Source organism: Peromyscus leucopus, chromosome 22 (assembly GCF_004664715.2).
Source record: "Peromyscus leucopus breed LL Stock chromosome 22, UCI_PerLeu_2.1, whole genome shotgun sequence".
Lineage (NCBI taxonomy): Eukaryota > Metazoa > Chordata > Mammalia > Rodentia > Cricetidae > Peromyscus > Peromyscus leucopus.
This window is the reverse complement of record NC_051081.1, coordinates 48,348,493-48,368,054: the sequence shown is the minus strand read 5'-3', so window position 1 is coordinate 48,368,054 and position 19,562 is coordinate 48,348,493. Positions and strand designations below refer to the sequence as shown.

The following is a 19,562-nucleotide window of genomic DNA, read 5'->3' as shown; positions in this document are numbered from 1 at the left end:
CAGCCAACACCATCACGTAGTGTTAACAGGTCTTGTCACCATCCACAGAAGCCCTGGTGTGGGGTTCCAGTTCCACACTCAGTGTATTGGGGGCTCAGAAGTCATTCTGTCCTGAGTGCAAAAAGCCAAGCCAAAAACAAAACAAAACAAACAAACAAACAAACAAACAAAAAAAAAAAACCAAACCTGAAAAATTAACAACTGTTCTTGGGGGCAGTCAAAGAAACAAGGTCAAAGGTCAAGGCACTGACCTCAGAGTTGGAGAGATGGACAAGCAGACACAGAGAAGTACAACATTCCAGAGCAAAATTCAAAGCAGCTTCTTTTCCATTTATTTATTTATATTTATTTATTTATTGAGACAAGATTTCTCTGTGTAGTTTTGGTGCCTGTCCTGGATCTCGCTCTGTAGCCCAGGCTGGCCTCAAACTCACAGAGATCTGCCTGGCTCTGCCTCCCGAGTGCTGGGATTACAGGTGTGCGCCACCACTGCCCAGCTTCTCTTCCTTTTAAGTTGTTTCCATCAGGTATTTTTGTCATGGCAACAATGAAAGTAACTAATACATTGGACTTGCTCAGTACCAACGCAAGCACATCTCGATGGACTATTTATTGATAACGCCTCTATTAAATAAAACAAAAACAGCCTAACCCATCAGAGCTGCCAATTACCTGTACTTCTACTACGGGCACCTTTCCACTGATTCAGATCAAACACTAGGGCTTTGTGATTGCAACCCGTGAAATACTTCTGGCTTGGCCTTATAAAAGCCACTCATCTCCTTGGGTCCCCTGTGGGATCCATGAAGATGTTGGGCGCTTGCTGACTCCTGCATTGCTATTCACTCAAATGCGCTCCGAAGAGTCTGTGTGTCGGTTTGCTGCTTTATGATGTCCAATGCAGATTAAGTCCGGACCTCATCCTGAGAGGCCGCTGTGGTAGTTACGATGTGAGCCACAGATAACAGACCCTCCCTGGCCCCGTCTGAGTGTTAAATGATGGGATTGGGACGTGAGAACTCTGCTGAAGTTGTACCCATTGTGGCCCTCGAAAGTCCTGACTCTTCACCTGGAAAGACCCTGACTAACCCCAAGGAAGTTTGTGAGACGATATGTCTAAGAAGAGCACATGGCTCCCAGAATGACCCCGGTCATGTCGGCCCCGAACTCTGATCTTCCCCCTCAAGGGTCAGAAGAAGGAGAAACCATCCTGGGATGGAGGAGAGGCCTTGGCTGTGGCGGTAGGAGTCAAACAAGAGAAGGGTGAGGTCATGGGGCAAATGCTCTGAGAGCCTGTGGGCGGCTCCCAGATGTGGATGCGGCTGCCAGGGCAAGGGTCCCAACAGCTGGGATCTGCAAGGGACCTCTCTCCGGGTCCTGGCCTAATCGCTGAGGGAGTGGTGGGGAACTTCAGTGTGCTACTGCAAAAAGTTAGAGCTTTGTCGGGCAGTGGTGGCGGCGCACGCCCTTAATCCCAAGTGAGCTGTGACGGCATACACTTGCAGTCCCAGGGCTGTGGAGTTGGAGGCAGGAAGGTCCCTGAGGCTTTCAGTTAGCAGGCACAGCTCATTGGTGAGCTCCAGGCAGTGAGAGACCCTGTCTCCAACAAACCATAGTTGGTGTCTGAGGAATGATGCTAAATGTTTTCCTCTGGCTTCCGCACACATGCATATGTGTATACCACATCCACGTGTGTCCACATAAACATGCATACACACACACACACACACACACACACACACACACTCACACACACTGTTTCTGCATCTGCACAATGATGTCCCTAATACCATCCTCAAAGATGCCGTGAAGAACAGGAATCGCCACCATTTTCCAGGGGCAACAATGTACAAGGTTCATAATGAGACCTTTCTGACCTGGCCTCAAGTCTCCCACAACCTCTTGAAAGAATTTTTTTTTTGCAGGATCTCACAAAGTTGCTCAGACTGGCCCTGAGCTCACTGCAGCTCAGGCTGACTTTGAACTTGTGATCTTCCTGCCGTGGTCTCTCCATTACAGATGGATGCCGCTGTACATGCGTGGGAGGGGCTGTTTTTATCCTTGTTTTCCCAGACGGGAAAGAGAAGGCTGTTGGAGGCAGAGGAGTCACCCTAAGTCCTGTCAGCCTCAGGGGCAGAAGAGTTAGATGAGCGCTGGTCTGGAGCCAGCCACAGCTGCACCCCCATGATGGACTTCTGCTCAAAGGAGCCCATGCTTCGAGCTCATCCGTGGTCACTCCCCCATTCTTGGCGTAGTGTCCAACCAGTGCACGCTCCCAGCTGTCTGACCCAGCAGTGAGATGTCACCCGAGTACTCCGTCGCTTCTAGCATGCTGCCAGTGTGTGTGAAAACTCCTGGGCAAAGCTTGGAGCTCCGGGGACGACGGCCAAGAAGCAGCCCACGGTGCCTTCCTCACAGTGCAGAGTGTCTGGACACATGTGTAACATGTGTGGTGGGGGGCTTCCATCAGACCGTGGGCCAGGGCTGAACCTGACAGGTACAACGCCTCACAATCTTATCACCGGTCACTCATAAGCTTCTTAAAATATCTTGACAGGGCGAATTAAAAATAGCAAGGGCATTGGTGACCCAGACTGGTGGAAGTGTCCCGGGGCGTTGGCATTTTCTCTCTTGCGCTTGAGGACCTTTCATATGACCCAGTGAGTTTTGTTAGGATTGTTTACAGGAGCATGGGTAACTTGCCACGCCTACATCATTGAAGAAAATGTCTCCCCCTTCCCCAGCAACCACTAACTGCTTATCAATCCTCAGGGAGGGGCGGAGCCTCATGAGCTCTTCCTCCTCCAGGACAAGGTGTTGAGGGCCCAGATCTTGTGCAGGTAATCACAGTTGTTTGAATTCAAGAGTTCAATGTCATACCTGCAATTCTATACCATGTCCCAAAGTCCTCCCGCTCTTATTTCTGTTTCCTGAGTCTTAGAAAGGTTGATATGGATATCCTGCTTATGGCTGGCCATGCTTAGCCACCCATTCTTACCACTCTGACCAGTTATGAATCTCTGCATTTACCACTGCCCGCTGCAAAGAGAAGCTTCTCTGTCCAAAGCTGGGTATAAATGTAATGATCTAGAAGGCTGGTCAGCAAGAATGTTGTGTCTACTTAACAAAGCAGTAGCAATAGCTTTCCTTGCAGGGGCCTGTGACCTCCCCAGCCACGGACTTTTGACTAGGTTTGCAGGACCGGATGTGAGTCCCTTCCTGGGGAGTGGTCATCAAATTCTACAGGAAAGCAGTTGGTGACCTCCACAACAGTCATGCCACTATACAGCAATGGGCACATCTTGCCTGACGAGTCAGAAGTATTACACGCAGAGTTCACAGATAAGTCAAACAGCTGGCATCCGTCCCCCAGCAGCCTACATAACACTTCCCTCACTATGAGGGCTAGTTAGCAATGAGGAAGCTTCCCGCTCCGCTCCAGCTTGATTCCTCTATGTCCTTTGACCACAGAACGTCGTGTGCTCAGCAATAGCCATCTGGCCTGCAATAGCATCTAGTTCTGGTGGGCAGCCAACCCTTTGCTGACTTGCTCCTCTCCGGCTTCCCTCACCCGCCAGCATGCTCAGCGACAGTATTCTGGAGCCCTTTTCCTTGGCTCTGCTGTGTTAGGCACACTCCCTCCAGGGCGGCCTCTGACCCCAGCTGTGCCCAGAATCAGTCTTGGTAAGCCTCCCTCTGAGCAACTTCAGGCCACCCGAGCCCAACAGAATCCAGGACTTGTGGGAATGTAAGGATCAGCTTAAGGGCCCCGTCCCTTAAGTCACCTGGCCTGCCGGGTCACTTCCCACTTCTTCACCCGAGGCCAGCTTTGAAGCTTCTATTTTCTGTGTGTGACATTAGGCGTGTGGTGGGAAATCACACACATGATCACGCAGACTGCGTGCTCAGCAGAGTTCCCAAGGTGGACAGAACCATTGCAGACCCAGAGCTGTTGAAGGACCCGTGGAACTGAGCAGGACGGTGGTAATGAAGGATGCAGGGACACAACTCACAGCCACGTGGGAAACACAGCTCTGCTGCTGAATCCTGCTCTCTTGGCTCCAGCAAGGCCACGACAGCGCAGCACAGAGAGCAAGCTCTCTCATATTTGGTGGAAAACCTGTGGAGTATGACTACATGGAACACAGCCATTTTTTTGTATAATCTTTTGTGTATATGGTGATTGTGTTTGTGTGTGTGTGTGTGTGTGTGTGTGTGTGTGTGTGTGTGTGTGTGTGAATGCTGGTGCACGTTATGCTATGGCATGGACGTGAGGCCTCATTTGAGAGAGAGTCTTGTTTTGCTTATGTGTCTCAGGCTAGCTGCCAACCAGATTCTGGGGGTTCTGTTCCCCATCTCCCATTTCTTGTAGGTACACCAGGATTACAGATGGTACCAACTTCACGTGGGCCCTAGGGATTCAAACTCAGGACCTCCTGCTTGCACAGTGTGTTAACTAGTTTTATGTCAACTTGACACAGGCTCAAGTCATCTGAAAGGAGGGAACCTCAATTAAGAAAATGCTTCCATGAGACCAAGTTATAGGCAAGTCTGTGGGGGCATTTTCTTAATTAGTAATTGATGGGGGAGGGCCCAGCCCATGCATGGTAGGTGGGGCCATCCCTGGGCTGGTGGTCCTGGGTTCTATAAGAAAGCAGGCTGAGCAAGGCATGATGGGCAAGCCAGTGAGCAGCGCCCCTCCATGGCCTCTGCATCAGCTCCTGCCTCCAGCTTCTTTTCCTCTCCAACTTGCCTTTGGTCATGGTATTTTATCAGAGCAATAGAAACTCTAAGACACACAACAAGCCATTTTATCCACTGAGAGCCCCCCCACTCCAGCCCCCTACCCCCCACTCCCCCCACCCTCCCGCTGGCTGTGGATTTCAGTCACTTGAAAGCATCATTTCCTGAGGGATAGTCTCTCTGCCAACACTTCCTCTCATCAAATTCCCTCTGGGAACCCCGTGTGGGTTTTAATCCTGATCCTGTCTTAGGACTTCTCAGCCTTGGAAATGACTCCGTTTCTCGTTCTTACTCCTGAGAGAGACCTCAAAGGCAGGAGTGGACATGGAGGATTTGAAGTGCCCTCCTCAGCCCCTCCTCACGCTGTCCCACACACACTGGACCGAAGCTGGCATTTTTCTGGTATCTTTGCCTCCTGGGTGTTGTGTTTGCCAGCCAGTCCCCAGGTGGGAAAGGATTTGCAATTCAACACCCTGCTCTTTGCTGGGGCCCTTGTGACTTGGCCCAGGGCTCAGTGAAGGGGAGCAGCTTTGCCTACTCGGGTGTCACCAGGCCCGGCCTCCAGCTCCTGAGCTGGTGTCCCCGAGGGTCATTTCTCTCCAGACGCTGAATGAGGAGGTGGCTAGACCCCCGCAGGTCTCATCATGGCGGAGCAGGATGATATCTGCAACTCTAAGTGGGAGGCGCCACGGGACAAGAGCTCCGTGGATTCGGCATGGTCGTGGGTAAGGCTGCCTGTGGCTGTTTGCAGACTCAGCCTCTGCCCCCAGGCACAGCTGTGTGGTTCTGTGTCCAGAGGGTCCATTCGGGAGGGTCCTGCCTTCACGGTATCCAGCCAAGTGCCCTGCAAGCTCCCCCCCCACAACGGCTCTCATGGAGGCTTGTTTATAAGTTGTTGGTGCTGATTCAGGACTTAAAACCTGGTTTCTTTGCCCTGGATGCCAAATGCTCAGTGTGTGCTTTGACCATGGGCGTTTTCAGCCCACCCCCCCAACATCAGGGAGGAAGACAGAGGCATGAGAATAACTCATGTCTGGTACAGTCATTTACAGCATCATGTATGACATGTCTTCCTTGGGCTCCGAAGCTCTCGGCTCTTCTGGACTGCCTGTTTCAGACCTCAGGATAAGGGACTTCGTTCAGATGTAGTTATGTTCACGAAAGACCCCAAGGCCCAGAGTGGGGGGGGGCTGAGATCACCCCAAGTGGCAGTGAGTGTTGAGGGTAGGACCTGGGCTACAATTGGGGCCTCACTGTTCCTAAAAGGCCAGTGGGTTTGGGTACCGTGCGCGTATTGTGCGTTCATACTCCGGACTCAAATGGTGTCCCTGGACACCCCCTTAATACTATGCTGGGACCTCGGATGTGGGGCCTGGGCCAGCAGCAGGGGGGGGGGCTTTGCGAGCAGAGAGCCCCTGTGACTCTGCATCCTCGGGGAGCAGCCTCCTGAACGCTGGTGTCCCAGAGCATCTGTCCCCTGCCAGTTCCTCAACCTTGACCTCGGGGCAGAGGGTCTGTCTGCCAGGGGCTGCTGTGGGGGGGGCAGGCTGCGAGCAGTGACGGGAGCTGATTCTGGATTCTGAGGGAGGTGGCTCTGAATTCTGCCCGTGCATCTGTCCCCGTTCATCACTTAGCCCCACGGGCAGATGTAGCCCGAAAGGACCAGTGCTTGGGAAAGTGTTGCCGCAGACCTAGCCCTGGGGACAGGTGTGACAGAGCCCTTGGAGAATGCTGCTCTGGTGAATCACAGTCACACTCGGATGAAATGAACTGGTTTTGTGGTTAGTCAGGGATTAAAGGAGCTTGGTTTTTTGTTTTTTTTTCTCTTTCATCCTAGAACGTCACTTACATGTAGCACCCATCCTCAGTTGAGGTGGACACTTACTCTTCCTTTGTGGGCAGGGCTGGGCGCGCACCAGACCTATCGGTGTCCACCGTAATGACTGACACTCTGTAGTCCTGAGGGACAGGCCCCATTGTCACGGTGACGTCTGGTCCAGCTCAGGCAGCAGGCATCTGAGGAAGCTGACTGTGAAACTGGGGGTGGTGTAGACTCCGTGGACCCCCCAAGTCCGTGCCCATTGGTTCTGTAACCTGAGGAAGCTCTGGTTGAATGTCTGTGTTCTGCTTTTATGTGTGTGTGTGAGGTAGAGGCGGCACAGATGTGTGGTTAGGTGTGTGTGTGTGTGTGTGTGTGTGTGTGTGTGTGTGTGTGTGTGTGTGTGTGTGTGTGTGTTTAGGACAGAGGTCAACCTCAGGTGCCACTCACCTTGCTTTTTGAGACAGGGTGTCTCCTTGTCTGGGACTTGCCATGGAGGCTAGGCTGAGCAGACGGCAGCCCCGTTGACCTCTGTGTCTCTGCAGCCACAATTGTGTTCACAAGCGGGTGCCACCACATCCAGGATTTTTTTTCACATGGCTTTCCCATGGGGGCTCAAACTCAGGTCCTCATGCCTGTGAGGCAAGGGCGCTGCTGATTAGGCTAACCACCCCCTACCCCCCACCCCCACCCCCGCCATGCTTATGTTTTGATCTGTGCTCAGTGAAGACTTGCAAGGAGAGGCTGAGCTTCGTTCTTAGAGTGCTCTTTATAATAAAGGGACAAAAGGGTTAGAAACCCACCCTTTGACACCCCCCCCTTTTCTGTCATTTTTTTTCCCCACTGTCACGTGGATTAGAAAAATGCTCATTCAATAGGCAGAGTCTGCAACAGGTCCCTCCTCTGTCCCGCCATAGTCTGGCTGTGGGGGGCGGGGACAGTGAGGGTGACAGAGTCCATCCTCCAGCTGCTGGAGACACATTGCTATTGGCTCCCTGCAAGGAGGGGGATCAGCTCTAGGGTTGCATTTTCTAGGTAGGGCCTTGGGACCTCGACTCAGGCCTCTGCCTTCTGGAAGAATCTGACCTGTTGTATGTCCTGCCTAAGCAATGCCTTCCTCCGACGGTGGGCGGTTCACCAGGCTCTGGATCAGGCTCTGGCAATGAATCTTGGGATAAGGGAGTGCCCCCCCGGGTTGTGGTTTTAGTAAAGCAGAGGAGCTGGGACCAAGTCCAGAAACTGAAGCAAAGCCCAAATGGACTGATGGGACCAAGGTGCTGGTGGGAGGCTTCGGAAGATCTGGTGAGCACAGAGGAGAAGTAGGAGCTGCAGCTGCCCTGGCCAGGGTCCCGGGCTCAGCTGTCTGGCTTCTGGGAAGAGTTAAAGCAGCCCAGCCACCGTGGGGCTGGGCAAAGGGCAGCTGGCAGGGATACAAACCCCCCGAGGCACCTGCTCAGTCGGCACCACCCACCTGCAGCGTTGCTGGACGTTGGTCCACATTCACGGAGTCTCTGGGCTCTGTTTCAGGGCCATAGGCAGTTCTGGGTCCCGAGTGTGTGCAGAGCCCAGCAGAGCGGCGGGATGCTAAGCCTGGTCCCTCAAGGAGGTCAGGCCAACTGTGGGTGGGCAGGCTGCAGCGTGCCAGCCACAGAGTTCCTGAGGCCAAGTTCAGGAGTGATTGTGCCGGGCAGGGCCAGGAAGGCGCCTGTGAGGAGCTGTTTTAGGAGCCAGGCAGAGGAGGGGTAGGATTTCAATAAACAGCCAACAGGGATGGAGCCCACTGGGCTGGGAGGGGAGTTTGAGCACAGGCAACGCTTGAGGGTACAGCGTGTTCCCCACCCCAAGCTGTCTGCTCTCAGGAGTTCTTTTTTTTTTTTCTCCCTAGTTGCGACGTGCACTGTGACATTCATCTTGGCTGGGCACTTAGCCTCTGAGAGAGAGCAAGTAGTCACGAGCCAAATATGAGACCCAAAAGGCCAAGGGACAGGAGCCAGAAGGCCTGGGCTCATATGCCAGCTGTGGCATGTGGAACCTCAGTGTCCCCATCTGTAAAGCAATGTTTCTAACATCGAATGACAGAAGACCCACAGGAACGCCATAGACAGCCTTTGTCCTTCACACTAGCACTGAACCTGGGTAGGGTGGCCTGTGGCTACGGGCCGTAAATATAAGAGGGACAAGTAATCAGCTTTCGGGCTGCGGGGGCGCTGTAGAGGTGGCCAGGGGCTAAAAAAGCACTTGTTGCTCTTGCAGAGGACCCAGGTTCAATTCTCAGCACCCACATGGTGATTCACAATCATCCAGCGTTACTCCAGTTCGAGGGCATCCAATGTCCTCTTCTGAACTTCTTCTTCACCAAGCATACATGTGATGCACGCATGTACATGCAAGCCAAGTACTCACAGATAAAATAAAATGAATAAATCTAATCTTTAAAATTTTTCAAAAGTTCAGGGCTGGGCATGGAGCTCTGTTGGTATTTGCCTAGCATGTACATAGAGCTCTGGGTTTGATCCCAAGCACTGCATAAAACAAGGCATAGTGGTACATGTATGTAGTCCCAGAGCTTGGGAAGTAGAGAGAGAAGGATCAGGAGTTGAAGGCCATCCTTGACTACACAGTTAGCTGAAGGTCAGGCTGTGATACGTGAGGATCTCTCTCTCTCCATGTATTTTATTTTATATATTATAAACTACATAACTATATAAAATTTATATATATAATATATATATATATATATATATAAATAGTGTATATATACTATAACACTCACCTAGGCATTGGGCCTATACAACACTCTCAGGAGGACATACACATAGAGCCATGTCTCTTCCTCATCTACCCTGAGCGCAGGCTTCATCCAGACAAGACCTTCAGTCAGCCCCAGTCACTCTTGGCTCTGAGATCTCCTCCCATCCTAGTCACACTTTGTCTGGGCCATGTCCTTTTCTTCAGAGGTCTCCAGGGAAGTGACCCTTCAGGACCCCAGACCCAAGCTGCTACTTCAGGTCCTGGATGATTGGCTAATGGGATTGCAAAGGGACCATAGAGCGTGTCTGCCTCTAGGGGATTGCTTCCACCTTCCAGATACTTGGACAGGGGCTAGAGGATGATTTCTTGGGGTTGTTTTCTTCAAGGATCTCTGGTAGTTAGGAATAAGGTCTGTGTCTTCTTGGAGCCATGCAGGCTGAGCGCTTGTGTGTTGGGGAATATTATTTTAAGGTGTGTTACTTTTGTTTATGTTGCATTTGTTTAACTCTGTGAAGCTGTGTTACTGTGCCTGTCTCAGCCAATAGCAAGGCAGGGGAAAGGATAGGCAGGGCTGGTAGTCAGAGAGAATATATAGATGGAGAAATCTGGGAGGGGGAGAAAGAGTGAAAGAAGGAGGAGGACTCAAGGGGTCAGCCACCCAGTCACCCAGCCACACAGCAAGCCACGGAGTAAGAGCAAGATTTGCAGAAGTAAGAGAACGGGAAAAGCCCAGAGGTAAAAGGTAGACGGAATAATGTAAGCTAAGGAAAGCTGGCAAGAAACAAGCCAAGTTAAAGCCAGGCATTTATAACTAAGAATAAGCCTCCGTGTGTGATTTATTTGGGAGCTGGGTGGCGGCCCCCCAAAAGAGCAAAAACAAACAACAACACTTGTGTGCCCTGCTCGCCTGGTCCGAGAGCTTTTGCACTTGGGTGGGTGTGGCTGGGGAGGGTCGGAGAGAAAAACTGCAGGAAATAACGTGCAGAGAGGTGGGAACGGGACTGATGTCTGGTGACAGCCATTTACAAGGGTTCCTGCTCCGGCGTCTAGGGCCTACCCTGGCCAGTGTTGGGTGAGCATGAGAGTCTTGAGCGCCCCCTGCAGGTGGTACCCTGCCATCACATGCAGAAAAACAGCTGTTCTCTAACACAGTGAGTGGTTCTCAACCTTCCTGATGCTGCGACCCTTTAATGCCGTTCCTCATGTTGTGATGACCTCCAACCATAAAATTATTTTTGTTGCCACTCCATAGCTGTAATTTTGCTACTATTATGAATTATCATGTAAATATCTGTGTTTTCCAATAATTTAAGGTGACTCCTGTGAAAAGATCGTTTGATCCCTCAGGGGGTCACAACCCACAGGTTGAGAAACCCTGGTCTAGATAAAGAACATAGGGTACCCAGGCTTTGGAGCCCACTGTTCCTGGATTGAAATTCCAGCTCTGCTGCCTATAAACAAAGCTATTGTCCTTGACACAACTTGCTTTTAGGTTCTCGGGGTCTCTGGTCTTTTATCTTTAAAGCTGGGGCTTGGTGATGCAGGCCTATAACCCTACACTTGGGACACTGATGTAGAAGGACCCAAAGTTTAAGGCCTTGCCTTAAACTTTGTCTCAAAAGCCAAGCCAAGCATAACAGAAAGCATGGGGCTTCAGAATCAGCTTTCCTAGCCTGTGACAAGGGTGAGTGTGTGTGTGTGTGTGGGGGGGGGGTGGTTGGTGATGCAATGTCTTGTTGTTACTAAGATGTTATTTTTAAAGTCCTAGGAATTTCTTCCTCATGAAAAATGTATCAGAAGAAGCTGCGGGGGATGGAGGTGGCGGGGGAGTATGCATTGGTGGAAAAGTTCCACAAGCCCGGTACAGCTGGCGGACCCCAGGTGGGCATCAGGCTGATGCTGGCCTGAGTGGGGCCCTGCCAGTGACTGGGACCTCACCCTCCAGCACTCCCACTGCCAAGAACAATACTGACTTGGGTAGGTGCATCATCCGAAGCATCGATGGCTTCCTCTGCGTTTTTTCTTTGACTTTTTGCAAAAAGGACTAGAGGGACTCCGTTGGGTGGTCGTACCAAGGTTTTCAGTGCTGCACTGGGAAAGAAGAAAGTCAGACAGAGTTGTGTAGCGTGTATTTTAATGTGACTCTGACCACCCAGCCTCCTTGGGAAAGGACAATATTTATTAGAAGATGGACTTTCCCTCACGGGAAACTGTTGTGGCTTGAATAAGAAATGTCCCGCATTGGTTTATGTATTGAATGCTGCTGGTGACACTTGAGGACTGTCCTGGCTGGGTTTGTGTCAACTTGACACAAGCTAGAGTCATCAGAGAGGAGGGAGCCCCAATTCAGAAAGTGCCTCCGTAGGATTGGGATATAGGTAAGCCTGCAGGGCATTTTTAAAATTAGTAGTTGATGTGGTTGGGCTCAGCCTATGGTGGGTGGTATTACTCCTGGGCTGGTAGTCCTCGATTCTATAAGAAAACAAGCTGAGCAGGCCAGGGGAAGCAAGTCAGTAAGCAGCACCCCTCCATGGCCTCTGCATCAGCTCCTGCCTCCAGGTTCCTGCCCTGCTTGAGTTCCTGTCCTGACTTCCTTTGATGATGGACTATCGTGTGGAAGTGTGAGCCAAATAAGTCCTTTCCTCCCCAGCTTGCTTTTGGTCATGGTGTTCCATCACAGCAATAGAAACCCTAACTGGGACATGGATGTTCTGGGAACCTCGGGAGGCAGGGCCTAGCTGGGGGAAGCGGGTCACTGGTGGTGTGTATTTGGAGGTTGTAACTGGTCCCTGGTCTTTCCCTTGCTCTCTGCTTACTGTCGGCCATAAGGAAATGACATCCCCTGCCACTGTTCTCCCTGCCACGATAGGATGTTCTGCCCAAGCGCAAGGAGCCACATGACCATGGGTTGAGCCCTCTGAAGGTGCGAGATGATGTAAAAAATTCCTCCCTTGAAGTTTTTTGGTCTGGTGTTCTGTCTCAGTGGTGGGAAAAGGAAGACATCTGGGGAGTGGAAGTCTCTTCCCTTTGTGAAGCTATCTCAGTAGATGTCCTCCCTCCCTCCCTCCCTCCCTCCCTCCCTCCCTCCCTCCCTCTCTCCCTCCCTCCCTCTCTTCCTCTTTCCTTCCCTCCCCATTCTTCTCTAAGATTAAAAGTGGATAATTTCACTTCGACCTGAAACAAAACTAACAGATGATTCTCTTTAAGTGGGAGGGCCACGGAGGGAGTTGGCTCAGTTGGTAAAGGGCCAGCTTGTCCAGCACGAGGACCCGTCTGTTCACCTGTTTCTTCAGTTTCTTGTCAGGTGGTGGCTCCTGATGGACACTTTTATCAAGTGAGATCATGGCAGAGTTGCAGCTGAGTTTCGACAGTTGTGTGCTGCAGAGTACTGACCAAGGGGGCAATCGGGGCTGAGAGACAAATCCTGCTTGTGGCGTCAGACAAGATGCTCAGGCCAGGTCTCTCCCAGGGAGCTCATCCCTTCTCCCGTGAGAAATGGCCAGCATTGACACATGGAAAATGAATTATTACACAAAATGTCTTCAGCCAACAACAGAAGAGTTTCATTGAACTTCTTAAATGAATTCTCTTCATCTAAGAAGGAGGTGGTTGAAATTTCAAAGAAGTCCAGAATGAGAGGGGTGGGGGAGTTGGTGCTTTTACCTGATTTGACCTGAGCAGAAATCGAGTTTATTAATAGCCATTTGAGAGACACTTGGCAGTGGACAGTGAGGTGAGTTGAGATCAAGTGTCTAGCCTCCATCCAGTTAGAAATGCCCCTGGTGTCAGCACACGGAGCAAAAGAGGGTGAGTCAGCGTGAATCCAAGCAGCCAACTTGGGAAACAGCATTTTGCAAACATGAGTTATTCTTGGGTTTTTGATAATCCAAAGTGCTTTAAAGTGATGTATCTAGGTTTATTGTTTACGGCATAAACTTTCACATCGGGGACCAGATCTGCCATTTTCCGTATTTTGCTCTAGTCCTGCTTAAGAATTCCACAGTGGGGCCAGGCAAGGTGGCTTCATGCATCAAGGCACTTGCTGCCGGGTGTTATGATCTGCGTTTGTTTCTCAGGGGCTCACGTGGTGGAAGGGGAGACCTACCCCTGAAAGTTGTCCTCTGACCTCACCCCCAGCATACATCATATAACAGTAAATAAAAATTTAAAAAAAGAAAAAGAGAAACAGTAATCCTACAGTGACAATTAGCTTCTGGTCAGACAGATCACACACAGAGGACCTGAGAGAGGTTTATTAGCAGGATGTTTCCGGGGGGCAGGGGGCATCTATGTCCAGAGACCCTGCTCACCCCACCACGTATGCTGTTCCCTGCTTCTCTCTGCACACGTGGATGGTGCCTGACTTCCACGGATGCCAAATCTCCAGCCTGAGTCAGAGATGTGATGTCACTGAAATCATGATAATTTCCTAGCGGGTTTTTACCATGAGTCTTCTCAGGGGTGACAGCTAGATGGGGTGTGCGTGTGAGGAGAAGCAGGAGAGGGACTTCTTCAGGGATCCCCTCTCTGGAAGCGTCCAGGTGGAAGGACATGGGAGTCATGAGTGTTGACTGTGGGCGGGGCCTGCTTGGTCATCTAGCTTTATTCTCAGAGCTGGACATTGTTGTCCAGCCTCGTGGGTACCTTCTGCTCAGCCCAGCCCTGGACAATCAGGATTTCTCACAGAACTGCCAGATGACGTAGAATCTGAATGTACGGGGCTGGGCCCCAGGCACCCCTGTTTTCTTCCAGCTCTGGTGGTGACCCCCTGGAAAGGGGTGGAGACGTTCATTCTAATCACACCAGAGTTCCTGTGAGAAATGAAGCTTGACTGTCTGTAATGTCAGAATTAGATTGTGTATTTGGACTTGCTGGTGCTTCCCAGAACCAATGGTGTGTGTGTGTGTGTGTGTGTGTGTATGAGAGAGAGAGAGACAGAGACAGACAGACAGACAGACAGACACACACACACACAGATAGAGAAAAAGGGAGAGAGGGGTAAATCGACTCTTGGGGGGCCAAGGAGATGGCTCAGCAGATAAGGACCCTTGGCTCCAGCCTGCTGATCTCACTTCTGTCTCGGGGACCCAAGTGACAAGAACAGGCTCCTGCCAGTTGTCCTCTGCCCTCCACAGGCATGCTGTGGCATGCGCACATCCACACCTATAAACCCTGCCATAAAATATTCTTTTTTTTTTAAATTTTATTTATCTTTATTTAATGTGCATTGGTGTTTTGCCATGGGTGTCAGGTCCCCTGAAACGAGTTACAGACAGTTTTGAGCTGCCATGTGGGTGCTGGGAATTGAACCCGGGTCCCCTGGCAGAGCAGTCAGTGCTCTTAGCCGCTGAGCCATCTCTCCAGCCCTAAAATATTCTTAATTTAATCTTTGATTTGTTATTCCATGTGGTTGAGTGGTTTGCCTGCATATGTGTCTGGGCCCCATGTGTGTGTCTGGTGCCTGCGGTGGCGGTGGTGGCGGCCTGAAGAGAACACTGAATTTGTTGTGACTGGAGTCACAAAGTTATGAACCACCGTCTGTGGGCCTATGAAGTGGAAATTCTTTGCATTTATTTTTAAAAGCTATATATTTATTTGTGTGTGTGTGTGGGGGGGGGAGTCACGTGTCAGGGCACACATGTGGAAGTCAGGGATGGAACTCAGGTCGTCCGAATTGGCAGGAAGCACCTTTACCCACGGAGTCATCTTGCTGGCCCTCTCGACATTTCTGGTCTGCCTTGGGTTTCTGCAAACACCCTGTTTAAGCCCGTGTCTCTCTTTTTTTTTTTTTTCCTGTGATGTCACTTTCGTTTCCTCTATTTGCATGCCAGGGGGTCGAGATAACCCGAAGAACTAACTCATGACGTCATCTTGGCCATGAGCCACAAACATGCTTTCTACCCTAACCCAGCATTGTTTGGAGAGGGGTGTGTGTGCCTAGTACGCACAGGGGAAGGAATTAGGGGTGTGTGTGTGTGTGTGTGTGTGTGTGTGTGTGTGTGTGCGCGCGCGCGCGCGCGTGTGTAACCCAAACCAAATAGGGCTCTGGGCTGAATTATCTCCTAGGCTTTGCCTACCTCTCTTGGGCTCGTCTGCTGTCTGTAGCTGTTGAGCATGGCTTGGGAATGTATAATGCTAGCTAGCAAACCCTTTGGCTGATTCTGGTGGGAGAAAAAAAACAAAAAAACAAAAAAACAACGAAAACCCAGAGTTAGACTTTGTGCCGTAAACGTTGTGAAGTGTTCAGCAAACAGTGCTTAGTTCTTCGTAGGTGCCCCTCAAATGTCTCCTCCTCGATTCTGCTCTCAAGTCTCCCCTCCACTTCCCTCCAAGAGACGTGGGGCCCTAGGGTTGCCTGGATGGGATCGCAGAGGACTGTAAGACTCGCTCAGGCTCCTTTTCTACAGATGTCTGCCTCTGATAAAAGTCATCAGAGAATGAGACTTGGCTCAAATACCTCTTGTTAAATTCCAAGCTACAGAGAGGAACGGGATTCTGACCGTCCCCAGAGATCTTGAGAATATACTGCAAGTCTGAGAGCAGCTGAAGTCAGGAAGATATGTTATCTGGGGGCACTTGGGGGCAGGGACCAGCCTTTCCCATGTACATCAATCATAGAGACTTTGAACTGGGTCGGCGCGGTTTACAAGGAACTTCCGCGGTGAGGATGGATACTTTGTGCAGTCCAGTAGGTGGCGCTGGAGAGTTGGAGACAAGCCTCACCGCTGGGTCCCTAAGGAATCAGAAGTCCTGTGAGTAAACCCAGCTCTTGGGAGGTGAATGTCAGAAGAACAGGAGTTCAGAGCTACCCTTGGCTGCATAGGGAAATTTCAGTCTAGGCTCCATAAGACCCTGCTTAGGTAAGAGCGTCATTGTCCAAGAAGACTCATCGGGATTGTCACAGCAAAGCACGGTTTTGTTCTTAGTCATTTTGGCGCAGAATTTCAGGGCTCAAAATTGAAACAGGGTAGGTTTTTGTAGGTTGTGGAGAACAGCTGCTCTGAATGGATGAAGGAATTGAGGTGTGGTTAAGCAATGTGCTCGGAAGACAAAACAAAAAACAAAAAAACGAAAAAAAATGTGCTTGGATGTTCCACAACTATCACGTGATCTACCTGGGAGGTGGGTGCAGGGTTTGAAGAGCCCTCCGACTCTACATTGATGCCAGATCTGGGAGCTTTGGCTTTCCATAGCTCTTGAGAGCTGAGCTCAGCTCCTGGCAAGTCCTCTGCTCTCGGCCCTATCTCTGTGACCTCTGATCCTCTGCCTCGGTATGTGGCATGGTGGCGCTAGGGCTCTAGTCTAGCTTTCCCACTCCGGCCTTGGTGTTCTAGGGGTACAGTGTACCCTCACTTCTAAGACAGGGCCATGGTTCTCAGCTTCCAAGCTCAAGCACTGGGGATAGGACTGGCAGAGCTTTTGAAATTCTGCTATTTAAAATATATAAACAATTTTTCATATACACCCAAGGTATGGAGGAAGCAGCCAATTACTTTTTCCAGCATCTATGGATTTATTTCAGTGATCATCTACATGAGTCATTATGGGAGTTATTATTATGAATTTTTATTATTATTATTATTGCTATTGTAATACTGGAGTTTGAACTTAGGGCCTTACACATGCTTGGCCAGCACTCTACCTGGAGGCTACATCTCAAGCTCCTGATCAGGATCTTCCCACCATGGTTTAAGGCACTCACCAGGCAGGCTGTGCTTTGGTGTTAGTTAACCCAGGAAGTTTGTCTAGAGCTGCTAAACGTCAGCTCCTCTGCTAGAAACTTCCCGGAACAATTCTGCCCACACAGCAAAACCCAGACTGCAGTCGGGCCTCCCTGGAGCTCCCATTCTGGATAGTTCATTGACAATGAAACCAAATGCCTCTGTGGTGTGCTATCTGGGCAGAAAGAACGAAGCGGGGGACAGGGACCCAGGGTTCCCAGCAGATGACAGCAATGGTGGTCATTTGTGCAAAGTGAAGATGCCATTTGTGCAAAGGCTTGAAGGGGGCAGAGGAACTGACATTGAATCTGGGGACAAGTGTTCCAGATAGTATTGTTCGAATCTTAGTTGGTCCACTGCGCCACACACCCTGCTGCAGATGATCAGAGGTCACAGAGATAGGGCCGAGGGCAGAGGACTTGCAGGAGCTGAACTCAAGAGCTGTGGAAAGCCAAAGCTCCCACATCTGGCATCAATGTAGAATCGGAGGGCTCTTCAAACCCTGTACCCACCTGCCAGGTAGATCACGTGATAGTTGCGGAGCATCCAAACACATCGCTTAACCGCACCTTGACTTCTTCATCCATTGAGAGCAGCTGTTCTGCACAACTGACGAAAACCTACCTTAGATACCAAGAAACCCAGAGCCAGATGTCAGCGTGAAAGCTGAAAGACCTGAGAAGCAGAACAGCCAGCCACTAGTTCTTACCTCTCCGAAATCCTCTGCCTCCAGTGAGTGAGTTCCTGTCTCCTCACACCTTATATACCTTTCTCTGCCCAGACATCACTTCCTGGGACTAAAGGTGTGGACGCTTCCCAAACAAAGGCATGAGATCGCAAGTGCTGGGATTAATGGTATGTGTCACCACTGCTTGGCTCTGTTTCCAGTGTGGCCTTGAACTCACAGAGATCCAGAGGGATCTCTGCCTCACAGTGATAGGATTAAGGGCGAGTGTGCCACCACCGTCTGACCTCTATGTCTAATCTAGTGGCTGGCTCTGTCCTCTGATCCTCAGGAAGTTTATTAGGGTACACAATATATCATCACAAGATAGAGTTTCTAGAGTCCAGCAGGGATGGGCAGGGGAACTGTTATATTTTATATTGTATGGGGACATTTGTCCTGTTTATTGCAAAAAAGAATCTGCATGTGTGGGCCACTAATAACCTAGCAAGTGCACACTACTAGTGGCTTGTTCTGAGTTAACTCTGAAGCCCAGGGGACTATGGGAACTATGGCAAGATGCAGGAAAACGCAATGGAATCCAGCTGCTATCACAAAAGCTACTACTCGGAAAAGTCAAAGACTCTTCCGAAGGTCAAGCCGTGGCTTAAGAAGTCTTGGTGAATTTTGTCCAGTGGTGGTGGTGGTGGTGGTGGTGGTGGTGGTGGTGGTGGTGGTACACGCCTTTAATCCTGGCACTCGGGAGGTAGAGGCAGGCAGATCTCTGTGAGTTCAAGGTCAGCCTTGTCTACAAAGCCAGTTAGTTCCAGGCTCCAAAGCTACACAGAGAAACCCTTTTTCAGAAAAAGAAAGAAAGAAAGAAAGGAAGGAAGGAAGGAAGGAAGGAAGGAAGGAAGAAAGAAAGAAAGAAAGAAAGAAAGAAAGAAAGAAAGAAAGAAAGAAAGAAAGAAAGAAAAAAGAAAGAAAAGAAATCTTGGTGCTATTTTAGCTTTTGGATACACACACACACACACACACACACACACACACACACACACACACACACATATATATATGCCGATTTCTGCAATCATTGTCTTGTATGCTATGTATGCTTCCAAGAACTCACAACAGTGCATTTTATCTGAAATACCTATCAAGCATCCAAGGCCAAACAATCTCCAGAACTAAGGCAAATTAAGCTCAGACCCTCCTTTTCTTATACAGCCTTAGTGGTATTTATAATAACATTATAGACTCCTAACGTTTACCTAACCTCTGGGAATATAGTGTGAGCACATAAATTCCCTTTTTCTGACATGTGAACGGATTTTAGCTCTTAGCTGACCTCCTCCCTTAACCACTCCCCTTTTGGGTTGTAGAAGAAAGCCTGCCGGTCACTGCCCGAGGAAACTCTTGTCTGCCTTTGTGACCCTGTAAGAATTCAAGCCCGGGGACCTTGCTTTAGTTACAGCACTGCTTCTGCGTGGGTAGAGAACTGTAAACCTCAGAGGAAGAGGGCTACGTTGACACCGATGAACACCGTCCATGTTGAGCATCTTAGTTTTTCTTATGTTCTTCCACCTCCTGGTCATGAAGGATTGACCTCCATCTGACCATCCGGAGCCTACACCTGAAGAACCCTCTCACTCATCCCACATTCACCATTTTTAAAAGTCCCTGAGTCCAGATCTCCAGGTCTGGAGGGGGAAGTGTAGGAGATGAGGGAGACATAGATATCGTGAACTTCAGGGACGAGACTGGCCACCTGACTGGAGGGGGCCAGGCTGAACTCTGGAAGGACTGACGGACTACCTTTGTGTCCACCCCTCTCTACAAAGCCTGTTGCCTGGAGATGAGGTGG

General features: G+C 50.3%; 1 protein-coding gene across 1 annotated transcript in view; it reads left to right on the top strand.

Annotated features, from left to right (window-relative positions):
- Window positions 1-5,282: 5,282 nt before the first annotated feature.
- Window positions 5,283-19,562, top strand: part of Lpin1 (lipin 1) — a 106,969-nt gene continuing 92,689 nt past the window's right edge. Inside the window, 1 exon segment of the mRNA XM_028877671.2 lies at window positions 5,283-5,468. Coding sequence (XP_028733504.1) covers window positions 5,388-5,468 — 81 coding nt within the window. The 5' untranslated portion in view covers window positions 5,283-5,387.